The sequence below is a fragment of the Orcinus orca genome, chromosome 3 (genome assembly GCF_937001465.1).
Source record: "Orcinus orca chromosome 3, mOrcOrc1.1, whole genome shotgun sequence".
Taxonomy (NCBI): domain Eukaryota; kingdom Metazoa; phylum Chordata; class Mammalia; order Artiodactyla; family Delphinidae; genus Orcinus; species Orcinus orca.
Window position 1 is genome coordinate 157,366,475 of NC_064561.1, and position 18,778 is coordinate 157,385,252.

General features: G+C 39.4%; 1 protein-coding gene and 1 long non-coding RNA gene across 3 annotated transcripts in view; one reads left to right on the plus strand and one right to left on the minus strand.

Annotated features, from left to right (window-relative positions):
• ADAMTS12 (ADAM metallopeptidase with thrombospondin type 1 motif 12) overlaps positions 1 to 18,778 on the plus strand; it is a 396,268-nt gene that overhangs the window by 124,332 nt on the left and 253,158 nt on the right. For both annotated transcript variants that reach the window (XM_049707993.1, XM_049707992.1), the window contains exon 3: positions 17,813 to 17,963. In XM_049707993.1, the coding sequence (XP_049563950.1) occupies positions 17,813 to 17,963 (151 nt within the window). The remainder of the gene's footprint in view (positions 1 to 17,812; positions 17,964 to 18,778) is intronic.
• Positions 1 to 18,778, minus strand: part of LOC125964002 (uncharacterized) — a 234,804-nt gene that overhangs the window by 21,092 nt on the left and 194,934 nt on the right. The window lies entirely within an intron of this gene.

Genomic DNA, 18,778 nt, shown 5'->3' on the forward strand with positions numbered 1-18,778 from the left:
TGATCACTTATTAGTTCCAGGATTTTGTTTTTTGATTCTTTACATAGATGATTATTTCATTTGCAAATAAAGACAGTTTTATTTCCTCCTTCTTAATCTGTGTACTTTTAACTTCCTTTTTTGGGAGGGTCTTTTTGCATTAGCTAGACCTTCCAGTAGAATGTCAAAAAGGGGTGGTGAGAGAGGACATACTTGCCTTATACCTAATCTCAGTGGGAAAACTTTAAATTTCTCACCAGTAAGTATGATGTTAGCTGTAGGTTTTTTGTAGATAGTCTTTATCAAGTGTTTTTTGATATGCCAAGGTGTAGTTTGTTTTTTTGCATTTATCCTGCATGCTGTTCTCTGAGCTTCCTGGATCTGTGGTTTGGTGTCTGATATTACTTAGGGGAAATTATCTGTCATTATTTCTTCAAACATTTTTTCTGTCTCTTTCTTTTTTTTTCTCCTGGCATTCCCATTATGTGGATGTTACACCTTTTGTATTTGTCCCAACAGTCCTTGGATATTCTGGGGTTTGTTTTTTTTTTTCAGTCTTTGTTCTCTTTGATTTTCAGTTTTAGAGGTTTCTATTGATATATCCTCAAGCTCAAGATTCTTTCCTCAGCCATGTGTCCAATCTACTAATAAGCCCATCAAAGTCATTTTCCATTTTTGTTAGTGTTTTTTATCTTTAGCAATTTTTTGTTCTTTCTTCAAATTTCCATCTCTCTGCTTACATTGCCCATCTGTTCTTGTATGCTGTCTTCATGACCTATTAGAGCACTTAGCATATTAATTATGGCTGTTTAAAATTCCTGGTCTGATAATTCCAACATCTCTGCCATGTCTGGTTCTGATGCTTGCTTTGTCTCTTTAAATGGTGTTTTTTGCCTTTTGGTATGCCTTGTAATTAAAAAAAATTGTATATGTTTAAGGTGTATAACATGATGTTTCCATATACATAGTGAAATGATTACTATAGTCAAATTAATTAACATATCTATCTCCTCGTGTAGTTATGTTTGGGGGGGTAATTTTCTCTTGATAGGTGAACATTATGTATGGGGTAAAACGAACTGCAGGAAATAGGCCTCTAGTAATATGGTGGTGAGGTGTAGGAGAAGGGGAAGTGTTTTGCAGTCTAATACTTAGGTGTCTCAGTGTTTAAGTGAGCCTGTGCTTCTGGATTGTAAGCTTAACAAGTGTTTTTCAGTTTTTTTCTCCCCCCTTAGGTGGGACAGAATAACTAGAGTGGGCTGGAGTTGAATATTTCCTTTCTGCTATGTAGACGGCTAGAGCTGTTTAGAGTTGGGTATTTCCCTTCCCCAAGGTCAGTTAGGCTCTGATTATACCTGGCAGGTTAGGCACTGGTCTACTGTTCCCCTGAGGGCAGGTCTTGTTAAGAACAGAGTGGCACATTTTAAAATGATTCCTTTTGCCCTCCTCCTGATGGAAGCACGATAGGATTTTTCTCTGGTATTTACTGTGGAAATTTGGTTGAGCTCCTGGATGTAAGTCTCACAGTATTGTAGAGACCCTTTGTAATTGGGTCCCCCTGGAGTTAACTCTCAGAGTTGTCCACACTAAGCTTCCAGCAATTCATCAATTACAGTTCAGGTTTTTCTATCTCGGCACTGGTTCCCATGGTGTTTTCCACTTGTGAGCCTCTGCTCTGGTAAGCCACTACTTCCTGTACTTGCCATCTGTCCCTTCAGTCTTGGGGGCAGTGATTTGCTCTGTGTCCTCCCTTCTCTTACGGATCCAAGAAGAGTTGTTGATTTTTCAGTCTGTTCAGCTTTTTAAGTGTTGTTAGGTTGGAGTGGCTTTCAAGCTCCTTACATGCAGAACCAGAAACTAGAAGCCTCTTTTGTAACTATTTTGGATATTTCTTTTTTAGTTAAAAATTTTAATAATAAAAACGAATCACTTTAGGAGGTTTAGAATATACAAGAAAATAAGAAAGAGGAAGAATATCATTAGAATGGTACGATTAATGTCTTGGTGAATGCGTCTCTGTTCACTGAGGCTCTGACTTAGTTTGTCTCTGATTTGTCATCATCTGTTCCAAGAAAAGGACTGAGACCCACTCCTTCATACAGATTAAAAAACTTACTAACTTCCAAAAAACTTACTAACTTCCAAAAAACTTACTAACTTCCAAAGTTATTTTAATTATTTTTCAGGAAACAGATTCCTTATTTACCTTAAGCCAAAGGAATAAAGATCTAATTATGGATTTTAGGCATCAATTAGTCAACATTCATCCCTGAACAGTTATATGTTGAACACCTACCATGTGTTGGGTTGTATTCCAAGCAACGGAGATATAGGGTTGAACAAAATAGCTAAAAACTCCTTCCATCATGGGACTGAAGTCTAGCATGGAGAGTGACATGAGACAAGATTAAAGTGGTAAATATACATGCCTATGTATAGTATGTAATAAGTGCTTTGAAGAAAAATAAAGGAGGTGGGGCAGGTAGGGAGTGCTAGGGTGGGGGCTGTCTACGTTTTTGTTTGCATGGTCAGGGAAGGACTTTCTAGAAGATGATGTCATAAGCACACATATGTCTGGGGGAGGGAGATGAAGGCACAGCAAGGACCATGAAATAACATTATCTCAGTCATCCTGCCTGGGTCTGATTCACAGCTGACTGCTTAGACCCCTGAATTGTTTTGAATGTATATTTCAGACAGGTTTGAGAAACACTTTACATTGCTGCACAACCCCAGAAAAGCTGTGGACGTATGTCAATGAAAGCTGGACTTATTCAGAGTTCCTAATATGTCCTGGGAGAAGCTGTTGAACTGTCACAGGCAGTTGAAAACTTCTCCTTCTCCCAAACAATGTACAAGTTACAAATTAAAACAAAACAGTGAGAAGGGATCCAGCGATGTGCCCACAATTTCCCAGTGGGCTGCAGGAAGGTTAAAACTTGATCTGAATGGGCTCTCTTGCTCCCCACAGATTTCACATTTTCCTATACTCAGTTCATAATTGGAAACAACCAGGACCCAGCGCATAAGGGCCATTTCCTCCTTAAGGCCCTTGAGGTTTAACAGATTGTTCTGGGAAGATCTTTTTGGAGCCTTTGGAATGAAGACATGTTTAAAACCATGAGCTCATGCTTTCCATAGATGAGACTTTGTCAGATGGACTGTCACATTATAAAAAGAGCAACCACCCACCATCTCCAGGCATGGGTTTATTTGAAAGAAAACTATTACTAAAGCATAATTGTGACTTGCAGAAAATCATAATTTATCGTGCACAAAATAAATGATTGTGATTATTAAACTGAGACTAATAGACGGTTATATATATGTATTACTTGCAGCTTCATATATAGTTTTGTTTGCTTTTCACTATACCCATGGGAAGAAGGCAGGGCAGGTATTATAATTTTCATTTTTCATTTGCAAAACTTGAGATCCGAGAGATTCCATGACTGCATAAGGTCACATACCAGGGGTACGACTGCATCTCCTAATTGCTAGACCAGCATCCTTTAAGTCCTTTCTTTTCACCCCTTGCATTCCACCTCAGAGTCCCAAATCATGTTAAGATTTCTAGAAAGACAACTAAATATCTCAATGCTGTTTTCTAATTTTTCTTCCTAGTAGAAATTGTGTTTTCAACCTTAACAACCTTGGCATTTTCATTGTGCTGGTTTGGCAAAAACTTGGAGGGCTGAGATGAACTCACATCACTGTAATTGATTTAAGGTGAATACAATGACCTCATTTTAAGTTCTTTCAAACACTTTAGTCTGGACCAAGTAACTAAAATTTCCAGGGAGCAAAGTTAGCCCTTTCCATCAATCCCAGGGTTAGGTACTATTTTCCATCGAAGTTTAGGTAATCTTCCTTTATTTGGAACCGGCAAGCCAATTCCAGCTGGCAGCCTGTCCTTTTGCACTTGATGTACGTAATACAAACAGATGTTGTATTTGTTTCCTGTTTGCTGCTTTAGCAAATTATCACAGGCTGTGTGGTCTAAAGCAACAGAGATTCCTTACCTTACAGTTCTGGAGGTCAGTAGTTTGAAATGTGTCTCGGTGAGCCAAAAGCAAGGCTTCACCAGGGCTGCATTCCTTCTGGAGACTTGAGGGTAAACTAGTCGCTTGCTTTTTCCAGCTTCTACAAGTCACTTGCATTCGTGGTTTATGGTTCCATTTCTCTATCATCAAAGCCAGCAATACTGGGCCGAGTCTTTTTCACACTGCCATCTCTCTAGTTCTACCTCCCTCTTCCACTTAAAAATAATCCTTTGGATTACATGAGGTCCACCTGGATAATCCAGGCTAATTTTCCACACTCAAGGTCAGTTGATTGGCAACCTTAATTCCAACTGCAATTTTAATTCCCCTTTTCTATGTAATCAACATATTCACAGTTTCTGGGAATTAGGACGTGGTCGTCTTCAGTAGGGGGCATTATTTTGCCTACCACACATATATTGTTTTGTTTTCTAGTTGTCTCCTTTTAACAATGTGCATTTTATTGTATAACAACTTGGGTAGTTTCTTATCGCGCCACTAAATGTTCCTGAACATGGTAATATGTGGGATTCTATTTTCCCATGAGGAATATTTAAACCAAATAAATTATAGCTAAAACCCACAATATGCTATAAAGGGAAAAGCACAAACATTAAAACCCTTTTAAATTAGTTGGAATAATAATATTAAACCATAAACCCTATAAAACAAATGTGAATGTATTCTGTCCAATAACTGCATCTTGCATTTTCAATTGTACCGAAAATTATAAAGCAGGCAAAGTACAATTCTCCTGCATCATTTACAAAGGATAGAAAGCTAATATCTTGGCAAGTCAGACACTCAGAAAATACTTAGGTAATAAGAATTTCCCTTTCTTATGATTTAGAAGGACTTTTGAAATAGTGATTTAGATCACCCAAAGCCTCCAAAAGCTTAGTGGTATTATTATTTCCCTGGGGTTAGCAGTTGTCTTCAAAATCACCCCTCCGACTTTAGAGATATGCTTTTCAGAAATTATCCACACTTCTCCCTCGTGCGCTGTGCAGTAAACAAGTGAAACTGAGAAAGGAAGTGGGAGAGTCCTGGACCACCATTGATGGGCAGGACAACCCACTCCGAGGACAACATGGGGACCACCTGTATGTCTCCTTACACACAGAGCTCTTGTATATTGACTAGCGCAGGTGTGAATGGTCTCTTCCCCAGGACATTTTCTCACAGCTATGAAACATTTTTAAACAAAATTCCTTCCTGATATAACCCTGTTGGTTTATCGACTGATTAAGAACATCTCTAACCCTGTATTATTATTGCCTTTTAGTGAGTTTATTTCATGTAATTTCCAACTTCCTATTTCCTAGATTTGAGAGCAGTGCATGTTTTGCTCTTTCTTTCTTGCCTTCTTTCCATCCTTCCCACTCTTCCCTTTACCTCTTTTTCTGTAATTCCTTTTTTCTTTTCTGTTGTATTTGTCTTTTCCCTCTTCTCTCTGTCTTCCTCCCCCTGTACATTCTCCAAGCCCACTCCCTCTTCCCTGTTCTCAGCTGCTTCACCTGTGGACCTGTAATTAACAATGTAATTGGACAAACTGGTGACTGATATCAGGAACAGAATGTATTTTAAAAGCACTTTAAAATCATGCTTCCTAATTAAATATCCCCTAACATCATACTCTGTGTATAGCACTCAGTATCCTTAAAAGTCTTTCCCTAGCTAAAATGTGTGTTACCATTCAAACCATTGCATTTACAGAGTATAATAAAACATTTTATACATACTCTTTGGTTTTTAAAATATCATGTGCCAATATGGAGATTAGAAAAATTCAGAAAGGCACAAAGAGGAAAACAAAAATTATGTGTAATCAAATCGCACAAAGAAAAGCACTAGCAAATGTTTTGAAGATCACTTTATTTTACCATAAAAGAAATATATATCCAATGTGGCAAATTCAGCGTTTTCAGCAAAAATATGAAAGAGAAAATAACCATTATCTAACCAGTCAGGAATGACTATGATTGACGTTAAAAGATATATTTCTTTCCTATATTTTCTCTATATTTCTACACAGTTGAAAGCATGCTTAATGTACAATTTTGTATTCTTTCATTTAATGTCATATAATGAACATTTTTCGATATCATTAAAAACCTAACACATTTTTTACTTGCTACATAATGTCCCCTTATATAGATGCTATATAATTTATTTCCCAGCTCTCTGTTGCTGGTCATTTAGGTTGTGTCCTGTTATTCATCATTATAAATAAAGCAGTGATGGATATCTTTGTGCACAACTGTTTTCCTTATTTGAACCAGTTATTTAGGAAATAATTTTACAAGTGGAGTTTGGGGTCAAAAATGTGCATTTCCAAGGCTCTCAATCCATATTGTCCCAAATGTCAGAGGTTGTCCTCCCTCTCTTCCTCTGAAGTGTGAGAGTGTCTGTCTGACTGTGATAGGAGGGGTCATATTGACAGAAGAATTGCACAATTTTATGATGGAAAAAAATTCTAATTTCTCTTCCCAGATTTCTATTAGGATTCACCTTCCATCAATTTTAACACAGTTGTTTTATCTATCTATCTATCTATCTATCTATTTATTTATTTAGTGGTACACGGGCCTCTCACTGTTGTGGCCTCTCCCGCTGCGGAGCACAGGCTCCGGACGCACAGGCTCAGCGGCCATGGCTCCCGGGCCCAGCCGCTCCGTGGCATGTGGGATCTTCCTGGACCGGGGCACGAACCTCTGTCCCCTGCATCAGCAGGCGGACTCTCAACCACTGCGCCACCAGGGAAGCCCTGTTTGTAATTTTTAAAAGGATACTTTTTATTTTAGAGCAGTTTTAGATTTATAGATAAGTTGCCAAGATAGTACCTGTAGTTCTTGTATACCTGGCCCCCAGTTTCCCATATTGTTAACATCCGACCATATTATGGTGCATTTGTCATAATTAAGGAACCAGCATTGGTACATTACTGTTAACTAAACTACACACTTTATGTAGGGCTCGCTAGTTTTTCCTAACATCAGTCTTCTGTTCCAAGATCCCATTCGGGACCCCACACGACATTTTAGTCATCATATCTCCTTAGCCTCCTCTGGGCTCTGACAGTTTCCTAGGCTTAACCTGGTTTTGATGACCTTGACGATTTGAGGGGTATTCTGTAGAATATCCCTAAAGTTGGGTTTGTCTAATGTTTTTCTCATGGTTAGACTGGAGTTACGGATTTGGGGGAAGACCACAACAGAGAGAAAGTGCCCTTCTCGTGACCTCATATCAAGGGCGTATGCTGTCAGTGTAACTTATCACTGATGATGCTATCCCTGATTGCCTGGCTGGAGTAGCATTGGCTGTGATTCTCCATTGGAAAGTTACTTTTTTTTCTTCCCTTTCAGTATGCCACTATATGAAACCAAGTCACCAAACACAAGCTACACTAAAGGCAGGGTTAGGGTAGGGGGAGTTAAGTGCCACTTCCTGGAATGAAGAATATTCACCCACACTTCCTATAATTCTTCTTTACAGGGGAAGAAGTTTGTATTTTTAATTTTATAAAATAAGCATGTCACATAGAGATAGCCACTGGTAAATTTTTCAGAATAATTGTTTTGTGTATAAGAGAAATATATATCAAATGTATATATGTATATGTGTGTTTTATATATAAACATATACATACATACAACACATACATATATATTATATATATCAAATGTAGCAAATTTAAGAATTATAGAAAAAGTATAAAAGAGAGAATAACCCTTTTCTTGGTGTCAATGCTGTGATCAGAAATTCTTGATTATACTGTTGTGCTTTGCTTAATAATTACTGTTCATTAGTAATTTGGGAGGTCATGAATTAAGTGTCAGACAGGTTGACATTTCCATAAGGCCAGTTCATCTCCAAGAACATCACTCTCATCAAGGTTAAGGTCACTGCAAAGGTCACAAGTGGTGGATAAACTTCAGCTGTCATTCAGGTACCTCAGAGAGTTCTGTAGAACTCACCACATGCTTTCCAGAATTGCATAAATTGTGCTGTATAGATTTTGACAAGAATTCTATGTTATTTTAGTGTATAATTATTGGTAGGGATTTTTTAATATTTTATGCCAGTTATCATTTCTATGTTATGCATTATTTTGGGTATAAACAAATTTAAATGGTGAATTAAAACAAAAGTAGACTTATTTTTCTGAGTTTAAAAAAAGGATGAATTTCATGTTTTAATCTCTTTGATGTTGGTGTGAAGGTTTAACTCATTGTTTATTTAAATCTGTTAAAATTATGTCTTATCGGGGACTTCCCTGGTGGCGCAGTGGTTAAGAATCTGTCTGCCAATGCAGGGGACACAGGTTTGAGCCCTGGTCCGGGAAGATCCCTCATGCCATGGAGCAACTAAACCCATGCACCACAACTACTAACCCTGTGCTCTGGAGCCCATGAGCCTCAACTACTGAGCCTGTGTGCCACAACTACTGAAGCCCACGTGTCTAGAGACTGGGCTCCACAACAAGAGAAGCCACTGCAATGAGAAGGCTGCACACTGCAATGAAGAGTAGCCCCCTGCTTGCTGCAACTAAAGAAAGGCCACGCATAGCAACAAAGACCCAGTGCAGCCAAAAATAAATAAGATAAATAAATTTTTAAAAAGTATATCTTATTAATCTAATTATTTTTAATGTTCCTGGAACCATCAAAAAGTTGTCAAAGATGACAGATGGCACAGTAGGTTTCCTCTCCTTCCTAATAATAACAGAGAATAAGAGAGGAGCTTTCTTAGGACCTGAGATTTAGACAGAATTCTAGAGGATGGAAAGTGGGACAAGTAATAACCAATGTTTCATGGCCAAGTGAGCCCGACCCCAGAGTGTGCATACTGGTGGGATGTAGACAAGAAGGAAGTTGATTTGACCCAGGAACCACAGAGCATTTTGGGACTTAGAAGTGCTGGATATGATGGAGGGAAGGCAGGGAGAATGAAGGCATGGGGCTGAAAACAAAATGGTTGTCTGCTTCTAGTACTTCAGGCAGAATTACTACAGGCAGGTGTCTATCCCTTAAACTATAGACTAGAGTTTTCTTCTCTGCAGGAATTAAATGGTCCACAAAAAAAGACTGTTACATTCTGGCATTTAGGAAATCCTCCAGCCATAAATATTAGGTACCTACCAGATTCCCACTTGAACAGTCAAAAGTCCTTCATATGTACACAGAGCACTTCACCAGCTTTTCAGCACTCCCTCATATATATGGATGGATGTCAAGACATTTTAGGAAAACTTCAATAAGAAAGAAGTAGAGCAAGGTAAATAAACAGGAAAAATTAACTTTGAAGATAATGCAGGAAACAGAAAGGAATGCATCAGACAAATAGGCAAACCTCAAAAACCTGTAAACAGTGTCCTTGGGAGTATTCTAGAGTAGATTTTGTCCATAAAACAAGAAGAGGATACTGTGAAAAAGGAACAGCTAGAGGCCAAGAATGATATCTCTGAAAAAAACGATTTATGAAATTTATAGGAAATCAACAGAAATGTTGGAAGATAAAGCCAAGAGAATCTCCAAAAAGTAGATAAAGAAGACTAAGATTTGGAAAAGATGAGAGAAAAAGTTAAGGAAAATGGAGGAGCAGTCCAGAAGATGCAACATCCAAGAGTACTTTTTCATCACTGAAGGGCTGAAAAACGCAGTATCCAGAGTGAGATGGTCTATTGAGTGTCCAAAACAATGGATGAAAGAAGACTCACTCAAAGGCACATAATTTTGAAATTTGGCAAAGAGCATGGGTAAAGAGATGACCCTAAACCTTTTGGGGAGAGAGGGAGTGGCCACCCAGAAAGGACTGATATTCAGAAAAACTTCTCAGTTTTGAAAATGGGTGCTGGAACAAACAGACATATAGATGTGAGAGCCATAAATCAGTAGCTCTAACCTGGAGGTGGCATGGAGGGAAGTCCCTGGATAGGATAGCCCAGGGCTGGCATGTGAGCCGCTAGGCAGGAGCAGGGAGACCGCGAGCTCCAGGGATGTCTCCAAGAAAAAGAGGGACTCCATAGAACAGTGCTGGTATGTTGAGGATGTAAAAAGAATGGATTGTAACAACAGGGAAGACAACGCAATAAGAAAAGAAAGATAAGCAGAAATTCCAAGAAAAACAAAATGCTATACAAGAAAGGAAATACTAGTACCCTGTATGGCTTAGAGACCAATCTATTAGAGTAGATACTGGCCAGTAAGTTGTGTCAGTATCTACTGGCTGAGTTTCAGGTTTGCCTTTGCATTGTTTCAGAAATGTAAATTCAGTCACCTATATTGGTTTGACGAAAGTAATGATTCTGGGAAAATGGCAGAGTCATTGTGTAAGGATGCCAATCCTCATCTATTATAGCAGGGACAGTATTTCAGATAATGTCTAAAACTGATTTTTTTTTTTTAAAAGAACAGCATGTTATTGAGAAAATATAGAGATAACTTGCAGAAGAATAAGGTAGAAAAGTCAAGAGTCATTACCTCTGGGGATTGGGAGAGGTAGAACAAAATATTATTGTTTTTCATAACAGGCTTTTAAGAAATAGTCCACTTTTTAAGCTATGTGCTTGAGGTACATATGAGCAGAAGAGGCTTAGGAAGCCAATCAGTGTATAAAAGGCAATGATGGGTCAGAGAAAAGAAACTAGAATCATTTATCAACATTCTGGCTAAATAATGATTTTTCTTTTGTATGTAAAGCAGCTGTTTTTTAAGGGAGGGGAAATAGCTTTAGCAGTGACATAAATAATGTAGGAAACTTTCTAGAGGGATTTCTGAACACATGTCTGGTTACTGAAGAGCCCAAGAGCATAATAATATAAACAAGTTGAAGGCATGAATCTAACTCAGAGGAGGGGATTTTATGAAACATCAGCTACCTAGTGGGGTAGGAGACTATCAATATATTGTAAGTTCTGAATTTAAGAAACTTTGGCAAAATTATGTTTCAGTGGATTTTAATTTAAAAGTCCAACCTAAAACTCTTGATCCAAGAGTGTGTCTAACATATACCAATAAAATTATACGTTCCAGAGGTTTAAAAAAAATAATAATTTATTATAAAACAACCAAACTGCATTGTATTAACTTGATTAGTTCTAGATTACTAACAAAGAAAGAAAGAAACAATGAATAGCTCTAGACAATATGGGAAATTGGAACATGGAATGAAATTAGGATTATGTTGTGGAATGATTACTAATTCTTAGGTGAGGTAATGGAACTGTGGTTATATAGGAGAGTGCCCGCATCTTAGGACAGGCTTGATAAAGTACTTAAGGCTGAATTGCCACAGTGTCTGCAAGTTACCTTCAAATAGTGCAGCATATATATTTCAGAAGTGGCAGGATATTAATATTTTTTAATCCAAGTGGGGACATATGGATGTTGATTATACCGTTCTTTGAGGGGTTTTGTACTTCTGAAATTTTTCTAAATAAAAAGTTGGGAAAAGAAAAAAAAATCACATGTACTCTTAGTCCAACTTTCTCCCTGCAATAACATCCAGACACTGCCAGCCCATTTTGCAGAGAGATTGGAACTGTTTGCAGAGGGCTAGTTTTGGTGTGGTCTGTTCATATCCCAAGCAGCACTGCCATGAACTGTTTACCGACCATCTCCACTTGGATGCTGAAAGAATGGTCAGAATGGCAGGGAAATCGAACTCTAATGAAAAAGATGTCTGGTCAATTCAGGGTGTTGTTTAAGAAAAAAATCATTAAACTTCAGGGAGTACTGAGACATTCTGTCTTCAGTGTTGTCACTATGTATTTTCCCCAATTCTGAAGCCCATTTCCTGGACTCCATGTAACAACATGGAGAAAACAGATCATTTCGTTAAGCCCTAGTAAAAGAAGTAAGTCCTTATTAGACCAAATTTTTTCCTTACCAATTTCTTCCCTGAAGAATTTGATTATTGTGAAGGGAAAAAAAAATACTTTTCCCACTATTTCTTTTCTCCAAAGTTGATGGCATTGGAGTGCTAGGCTCTCAATACCCAATTCTGGTGTCATTTTTAGAGAAATATTGACAAGCTGTAGTCAGGAAGATTAACCAGACTGCTAAAGGATTAGCACAATAAGAAACGAAAAATGATTGAAGGAAATGAAAATATTTAGGCTGAAAAGAGAAGTCTTAGTGGCACATGATAAATGTTATCCAATATACTTAAGTAGATATTATGTATAAAAGATATTAGACATATCTGGTATAGCTCCACAAGGCAGAGCTAAGACGATGAGTGGGAGTTATAGGCACACAGACTTTTAACACCATAAAGGGAAGAGAGTTCTAATAATTATTTTAGCAATAGCAGATGCCTTGAGAAGTCTCTCTCCTCGTTAGAAGAGTGTTTATGATGTGGATGAGTGGAGGTGAGGAAACAATTCCAGTATCTGCTGAAAAATTGACCCTCAAAGGGTCTTAGGATAAGATTCTCTAATTTTATAAGAAGCCACTATTTTTGAATGAATGCTACACGCCAGCCATTGTAATAGGTGCTTCCTCACAACAGTTCATTTATTCTTCTTAACAGCTTTAGCAAGTAGGCAATCCCCATTTCTCATATGAACAGCCGGAGACTCATCAATCAACTACTTGACCAAGGTCACACAGGAAGAAAGTATAGAACCAGGATAAGAACTCAGATCCAGATTTAGCAATAAAGTCCAAGCTCTCCCCACCATATTGGTGTTTTTGAATCTGCAGATTGTAATCCATTACATGGATGTGAAATCAACTTAGTGTGTTAGAACCATAATTTAAATTGAATAACACAGAATGGAATATATCAGAATGCCTTCTACATAGCAGAAGAGGGAAGCATTCCCTCCTGAAAGGTTTTGGCTATATACTGGTCACAATGTGAAATGTATTTTTAACTGCGGGTCAAGGTGAACACCTTAACCTCATGGACCCTTCACCTTCTTGACTTCCCTTCCCTAGAATTCTTTGATTGAGTTCCCTTTGGTGACCTATTCCTATGGCCACTCACCAGGTGTATGACTTTCCTAAGGCTGCTGTAACAAATTACTACAAATGCAGTGGCTTAAAACAACACAGATTTATCCTCTTACAGTTCTGAAGGTCATTCAGAGTGTCATGAGTGTCATTAGGGTCACATTTCTTCTGGAGGCTTCAGGACAATCTGTTTTCTCACCTTTTTCAGTTTTGAGAGGCTGCCTGTTTTCCTTGGCTTGTGGCCTCTTCCTTGTCTCATTACAGCCTCTTGTTTCTGTCATTACCTCTTCTACTACTCATTCTGATCCTCTTGCCTCCCTCTTAGAGGACTCTGCTGATTACACTGAGTCAACAATCTCCTCATCTCAAAATCCTTAACTTAATTACATCTGCAAAGTCCCCTTTACCGTGTAAAGCAACCTATGCACAGGTTCCAGGGATTAGGATTGGACATCTTTGGGGACCATATTCATGCTACCACACCAGGCTTGCCTTACAAACTCTGAATGCTTAAACTTTAATATTCCCCTTTCTGACCACAACCTCTTCTGCATTTGCCTCGTCTGTCATCTCCTTTGACTTGCTTTTCAGTGGCTCACGATCTCAGCTGAGGCTTCAACTGGGCTCTGTCAAAGGTTGGTGCCTTCTCCCATTCTTCAGAGCAGTTTCCCAGATGCCTTTCCTACTTGCCTCAAGTAGACGATTTTACCCTCTACTTAAAGAGATTCCTCATATGTATTGCTTCAGTGATTCTCTCCCTGTGCCACCTTTGAGGGAGGATACAGCATTTCTAGTCACACACACCAAAAAAGTATTAGAGAACAGTGTTTGTTTTACTGAAGGTTTCATAGGTAAAAAAGATAAAGGAGTTTACCTTGTACATTTCCTATGATGCTCCAAGCAAAAATCCCCATTTTCTTTTTTTTTTTGCGGTACGCGGGCCTCTCACTGTTGTGGCCTCTCCGGTTGTGGAGCACAGGCTCCACATCATATGTCTTCATCACCGTGGGAAGAAACAAATTGATTTGTTAACTTTTGGAATTTTCAAGTGAAAAAGGAATTTCTTTCCAGGACCGGTTGATGAGTTTTAGTGACAGTGTTCCACTGCACACCTCCAGGGGGCGCCACTCACAGTTTTTTTCTATGTGAAGAGCACCCCCTTGAGTTGTGCAACACAGGGCCCTGAGTGCTGGCTTTGATAAAATCCCCCTATGTCTTTTACAATACCATTGTTTTTATTCTTTGGTCTGCCGTTTTCACCTGTGGTAAAACCTGAAGGCATGACAGCATAGGTTAGGTGACTCTTCAAGGTCTCTGGGCTTTGCAATTCTAGAACATTCTATTCACAAATTGCTTGTAAGACACTACCGGTTTCCCACTAGGAAAAATAAATTGGTACTAAAGATTCTTAAGCTTCTTCCCCCTCCTTCCTTAGCAGACAGCAGTAGAGGTTCAATGCCAAATGACTCATGCTAAGGTAGCTCAGTCCTTTGTCTCATCCCCACTGGTTAGGACTGGTAGGAAGCAGTATGAAGAGTCCGGCTTAATGGACCTTGAGAAATCCCCCTGCCTTAAATTTCTCCCATTGGCCAGTCCCTAACACTCGAAACGAACTAGAAGACATTATTTTTTTTTTATATCAAGTAATGCTTCCTGTAAAGAATTAAGGATAGGTTTAAAACAAATGTATTAGTGTTAGAAATCAGAGTAAGGTTACCCTTGGGGATGATATTGACTTGGAAGAGAAACAGGAAGTTTCTTGGCTGCTGGGAATGTTCTGTTTCTGCGTTTAGGTGTGCCCTCTATGAAAGATTTATGGGACTTTACAATTATAACTTGCATATCTTTCTGTATGTTTATAATGCTTCACAATACAGCTTATTTAAAACAATTCTTAGAAGAGAGCCTCAGGAAGCATTCACAGATATTTATAACTTAGTTAAAACAAGGAGGTGAGTTTATTTCCAAAGGACAGTTAGCAGTGTGCTGGGATACTGGATACTGACAGGAGGAAGAGGAGATGACGGAGGTAAAAGGGCAAACTTGTCTGCTTTGAGCTTCTGCCTGCGGCTCATCCCGCTCTGGTTCTTCCAGGAACCTGTTCAAGCCCCCAGTGAATTGGATACCTTGCCCTCAAGTCCATTCTCATTCTCCTTCAGAGATATAAGAGGTGAGCTGTTTGTCGAGAAGACTGGAATGAAGAGTGGCTTCTTTGGTCCAGATGCAGAGCTGGCAGTGAAAGAAGGTGGCTCTCTTGGGCAGTTAGCTTCAGGGAGAGAGTGGAGCCAGTCCTTCCTTCCAGTGGAAAGAAAACCGGTATATGCTCTAACCAGAGCATGACCTGGCTCTGTTAGGTGAGAAGAGACCAGTGACCCATGGCCATTTGGGTACCAGGTGTACAAAGCTCTGTGTTTATATGTTGGAGAAGAGGGGAGGTGCGCCGCTCAGCTGGGAAATCTTCCCGCCTCACTCTCCCTGAACCAGCGATGTCCCTTCATCCCCCATCCTGTCCCTTCCCTTCTCCGTGACACACACGGGGTGCTGGGGCCAACAGCCCTGCTTGCATATGAGCAGATGTTCTGTTTCCCCTCCAGCTGGTCACCCAGTTCTCCTAAGTCTCCATCCAGCTTCTGAGGAATATTTAGGCTGTACAGGTGATTTCCAGGTACACACTGGCAAAGCTGGCCTTGTGCAGGAACGGAAATGGAAGGAAGCCTTTAAGAAAATGCTTGTTTGGCTTTCAGACACCCTCATTCATATTGCCCATAAAACAGTTATTATGTTCTCAACTGGTGCCCCATCTGTTTCTTCTGCACCACCTGGGGCCAGAATTTGAGGCTGGAGAAAAACCAATATATCCTTCTTGTTGATGTTATTTTTTTCTTCAAGGACTTTAGTATTAGTTTGATGACAGTTGCACAAAGGGACCCCACACCAGCCGTCCCCGAGGAGTCCTTGCCTTCTATTGCGTTTCCATGGAACAAATGAGCTTCATTAGCAATAGGCGCACCATCTCTTTGTGTCCCTGGTCTTTGTCTCAGAGTAGAAATAGAACCCAGTCTCAGTCCTGCATAAGTCTGTTTCCAGCTAGTTTATTGTAGTCTGGACCTTGTCAGTGCTTCCTGTCCCAGAGGCTTTTCCTCAAAGAAAGAGGCTGAGGAAAACCAATGTCATGTCTCCTAAGAAATGCCAGCAAATTTGAAGTCAGATATAACCGCTTCTGGGGTTGGTAGTTAAAATAATACCACCCTGCATTTGTAAAGAGTTCGCATGGCAGTCGGCTAAGCTTCAGCTCATTTGCTTCTCCTAACAGCCCTATGAGGTGGTAGGCATCATCCACATTTTACAGGTTGGGTGACCCATTCAAGGTCACACAGCTCTTCGTATGACTTTCAGTAAAGTGTTCCTTTTTTTCTGTTCTCCCTGTTATCAAAGATACTTTAAGGTCAGTAATCAAAGTAGGAAGCCAATTGTGAGGTTTCTGTTTAGATCTGGTTGTATTACTGGTACAGTGCAGCAAACGTTTTGGAAAGACCCCCAAGTCAAAGCCTGTTCAACAGAGAGCATCTCCCTTCACAGAGCCCCTGTTGCCTCCTGACCCCGCTCACCCCATCTTCAGACTCGTCTGTGTAGCAGAGCATCCCCAGCTTGCTGACATGTGGTGAGGGACCTTGAACTTTGGGACCCGTTCATATTTTTCCTAACCTCAAACTTTCCAGGTTTATTTTTGTAAACTTAATATTCATTGAACTGCTATATTGACTCCGGAGACCCTAAGACAATGAAAAGATGTAAAATCTGAGATCTGGCAAGAGTCTAATAACAGATAAGACTGTGGGCCACGCCCTTTTCTAGGAGCTTCACGTGTATTAACTCATTTAATCTTCACAGCATCCCTTGGTTATCCCCATTTTGCAGTTGAGAAGGCTTAACCTGAGCAAGTCATTTGTCCCAAATCACAGAGCTAAAAAGTGGAGGAGCTGGGATGTGAACCCGGGTTAATTCCAGAGTCTGAGCTCTTGGTCACCTCAAGATGAAGCTGCAAGGGGGGCGTCGAGGGCAAGCCCTCTTTTTCATCAATATAGAATTCACATCCTGAAAGCTAAGTCCATCCTAGGAGATCATTGGCAAAGCAATTTCTAAACATCTTAAATGGGCACTAGGAAATTTTCCCAAAGAGGAAACAGAGTTGTCGGCTATACCGCTTCTAGACCTGACCTCCAAAAAGAGTTACTCATTGCCCAGCATTCTCCAACTTATGGCTGATTCCCGTATCTGTGAAATGAGAGTGCCCTCTTTAGACTCTTGGAAACTCAGGCTCAGATCAGGAAATTAGTATTATATTTCTTTGTTTCCTTGAGAGCAGAATGGCATTACACACTTCAAGTCAAACCGCTGCTCACTTACAGGTAAACGTTCCCAAAAGTTGTCAGTGAAATATGGATTATAAATACCAGTTCCATAACAGGGCAACCGGGAAGCAGTAATTTAAGATTCATGGATATCCAGCAATGAGTTATAGGGGTGGAGGGAATCCACGAACCTGAAAAATTGTATGCTACCTTTGGATATGTGTGTATATATACACTTTTTTCATTAGCGTCTCAAAGGGATCATGACCCCAAAACATTTAATAACTATGACTATGAAGACATTTCACTAAATTATTTACGTGTAGCTCTTCTGCGAGATCACATGGCAGACGATGAAAGCACCAGTCTTACGAGTTTCAGGGCTCATCATAATCTATATAATTTTCACTTTACTAATTTTCTTTGCCTCGGTAAAGAATTGATTCAAATAAAACCTTTGTACTGCATGTATTTACAGACTGGATTTTTCCATCTGCCACATGGAGACTTTTTCATTGAGCCTGTCAAAAATCATCTGCTGGCTGAGGGAGTATACCACCCACATGTCATGTACAGGAGGCAGAGGCCGGGCGTCCCAGAGATGAAGGAGCCAACCTGCGGATTAAAGGGTACTGTGACTTAATCTCCTCACTGGATGGAGGAATTTGTTCTGTTCTATTATTGTTTTTTTTTTACAACAAGACCTGCTCTTCTTCAAATCTGTTATCTCTTCCCCATTCTGTGGCCAGAAAATATGTACCCTTGTACCCTTCACTTCTCTGTACTCAAGTCTCTGTATTCTTGATGGGAAAGGAAAAAGGTATCTCTTACATCCTTGCCACATTAGTTGATGATATTTATATAGTATTCATAATGGTAAATTTTTTTTAAGCTTCTTCTGAATCCCTTGGAGGAGAATAGTTTAAATTACAAACGATGCTTTGCAGTATCAGCAATGTTATAATACATTAGCATGGAATATTACTAGACAGCTTTTCATATCTGCATATGGAAAGCAGATTTAAATATTTGATGATGCTGATAATGATGTGTGAAGAGAAACTGAGAAAATACCAACACGTTATCAAATGATGAATTCAGCTAAGGTTCTTTTGGCTGCGTTTTGTCTGTAGTCCACTACAAAGTATGTTATCTGCCCCCGTGTCTTGGGGATGATCTGAACTGCTCCTCTCTGCCTTGTACTAAAGAGTTTCAGGTAGCTTTCAGAGCTAAACTGACCCAAGTTATTTCCTTGCGACACCCATATTCTCTTTAATATGTAGGAGATAATAGTTATGCATAAAGGGCCACTGGAAATTGGGACTTTTAAAAAATATTATTTAGTTTCTCCTTTCTTCAGAGGAAAAAAAAATAGTGGACTAGGGAGACGGTTACCAAAAGGAATCCATAATATTATTTATGTGTCTCAAGGATTTAGAAACCG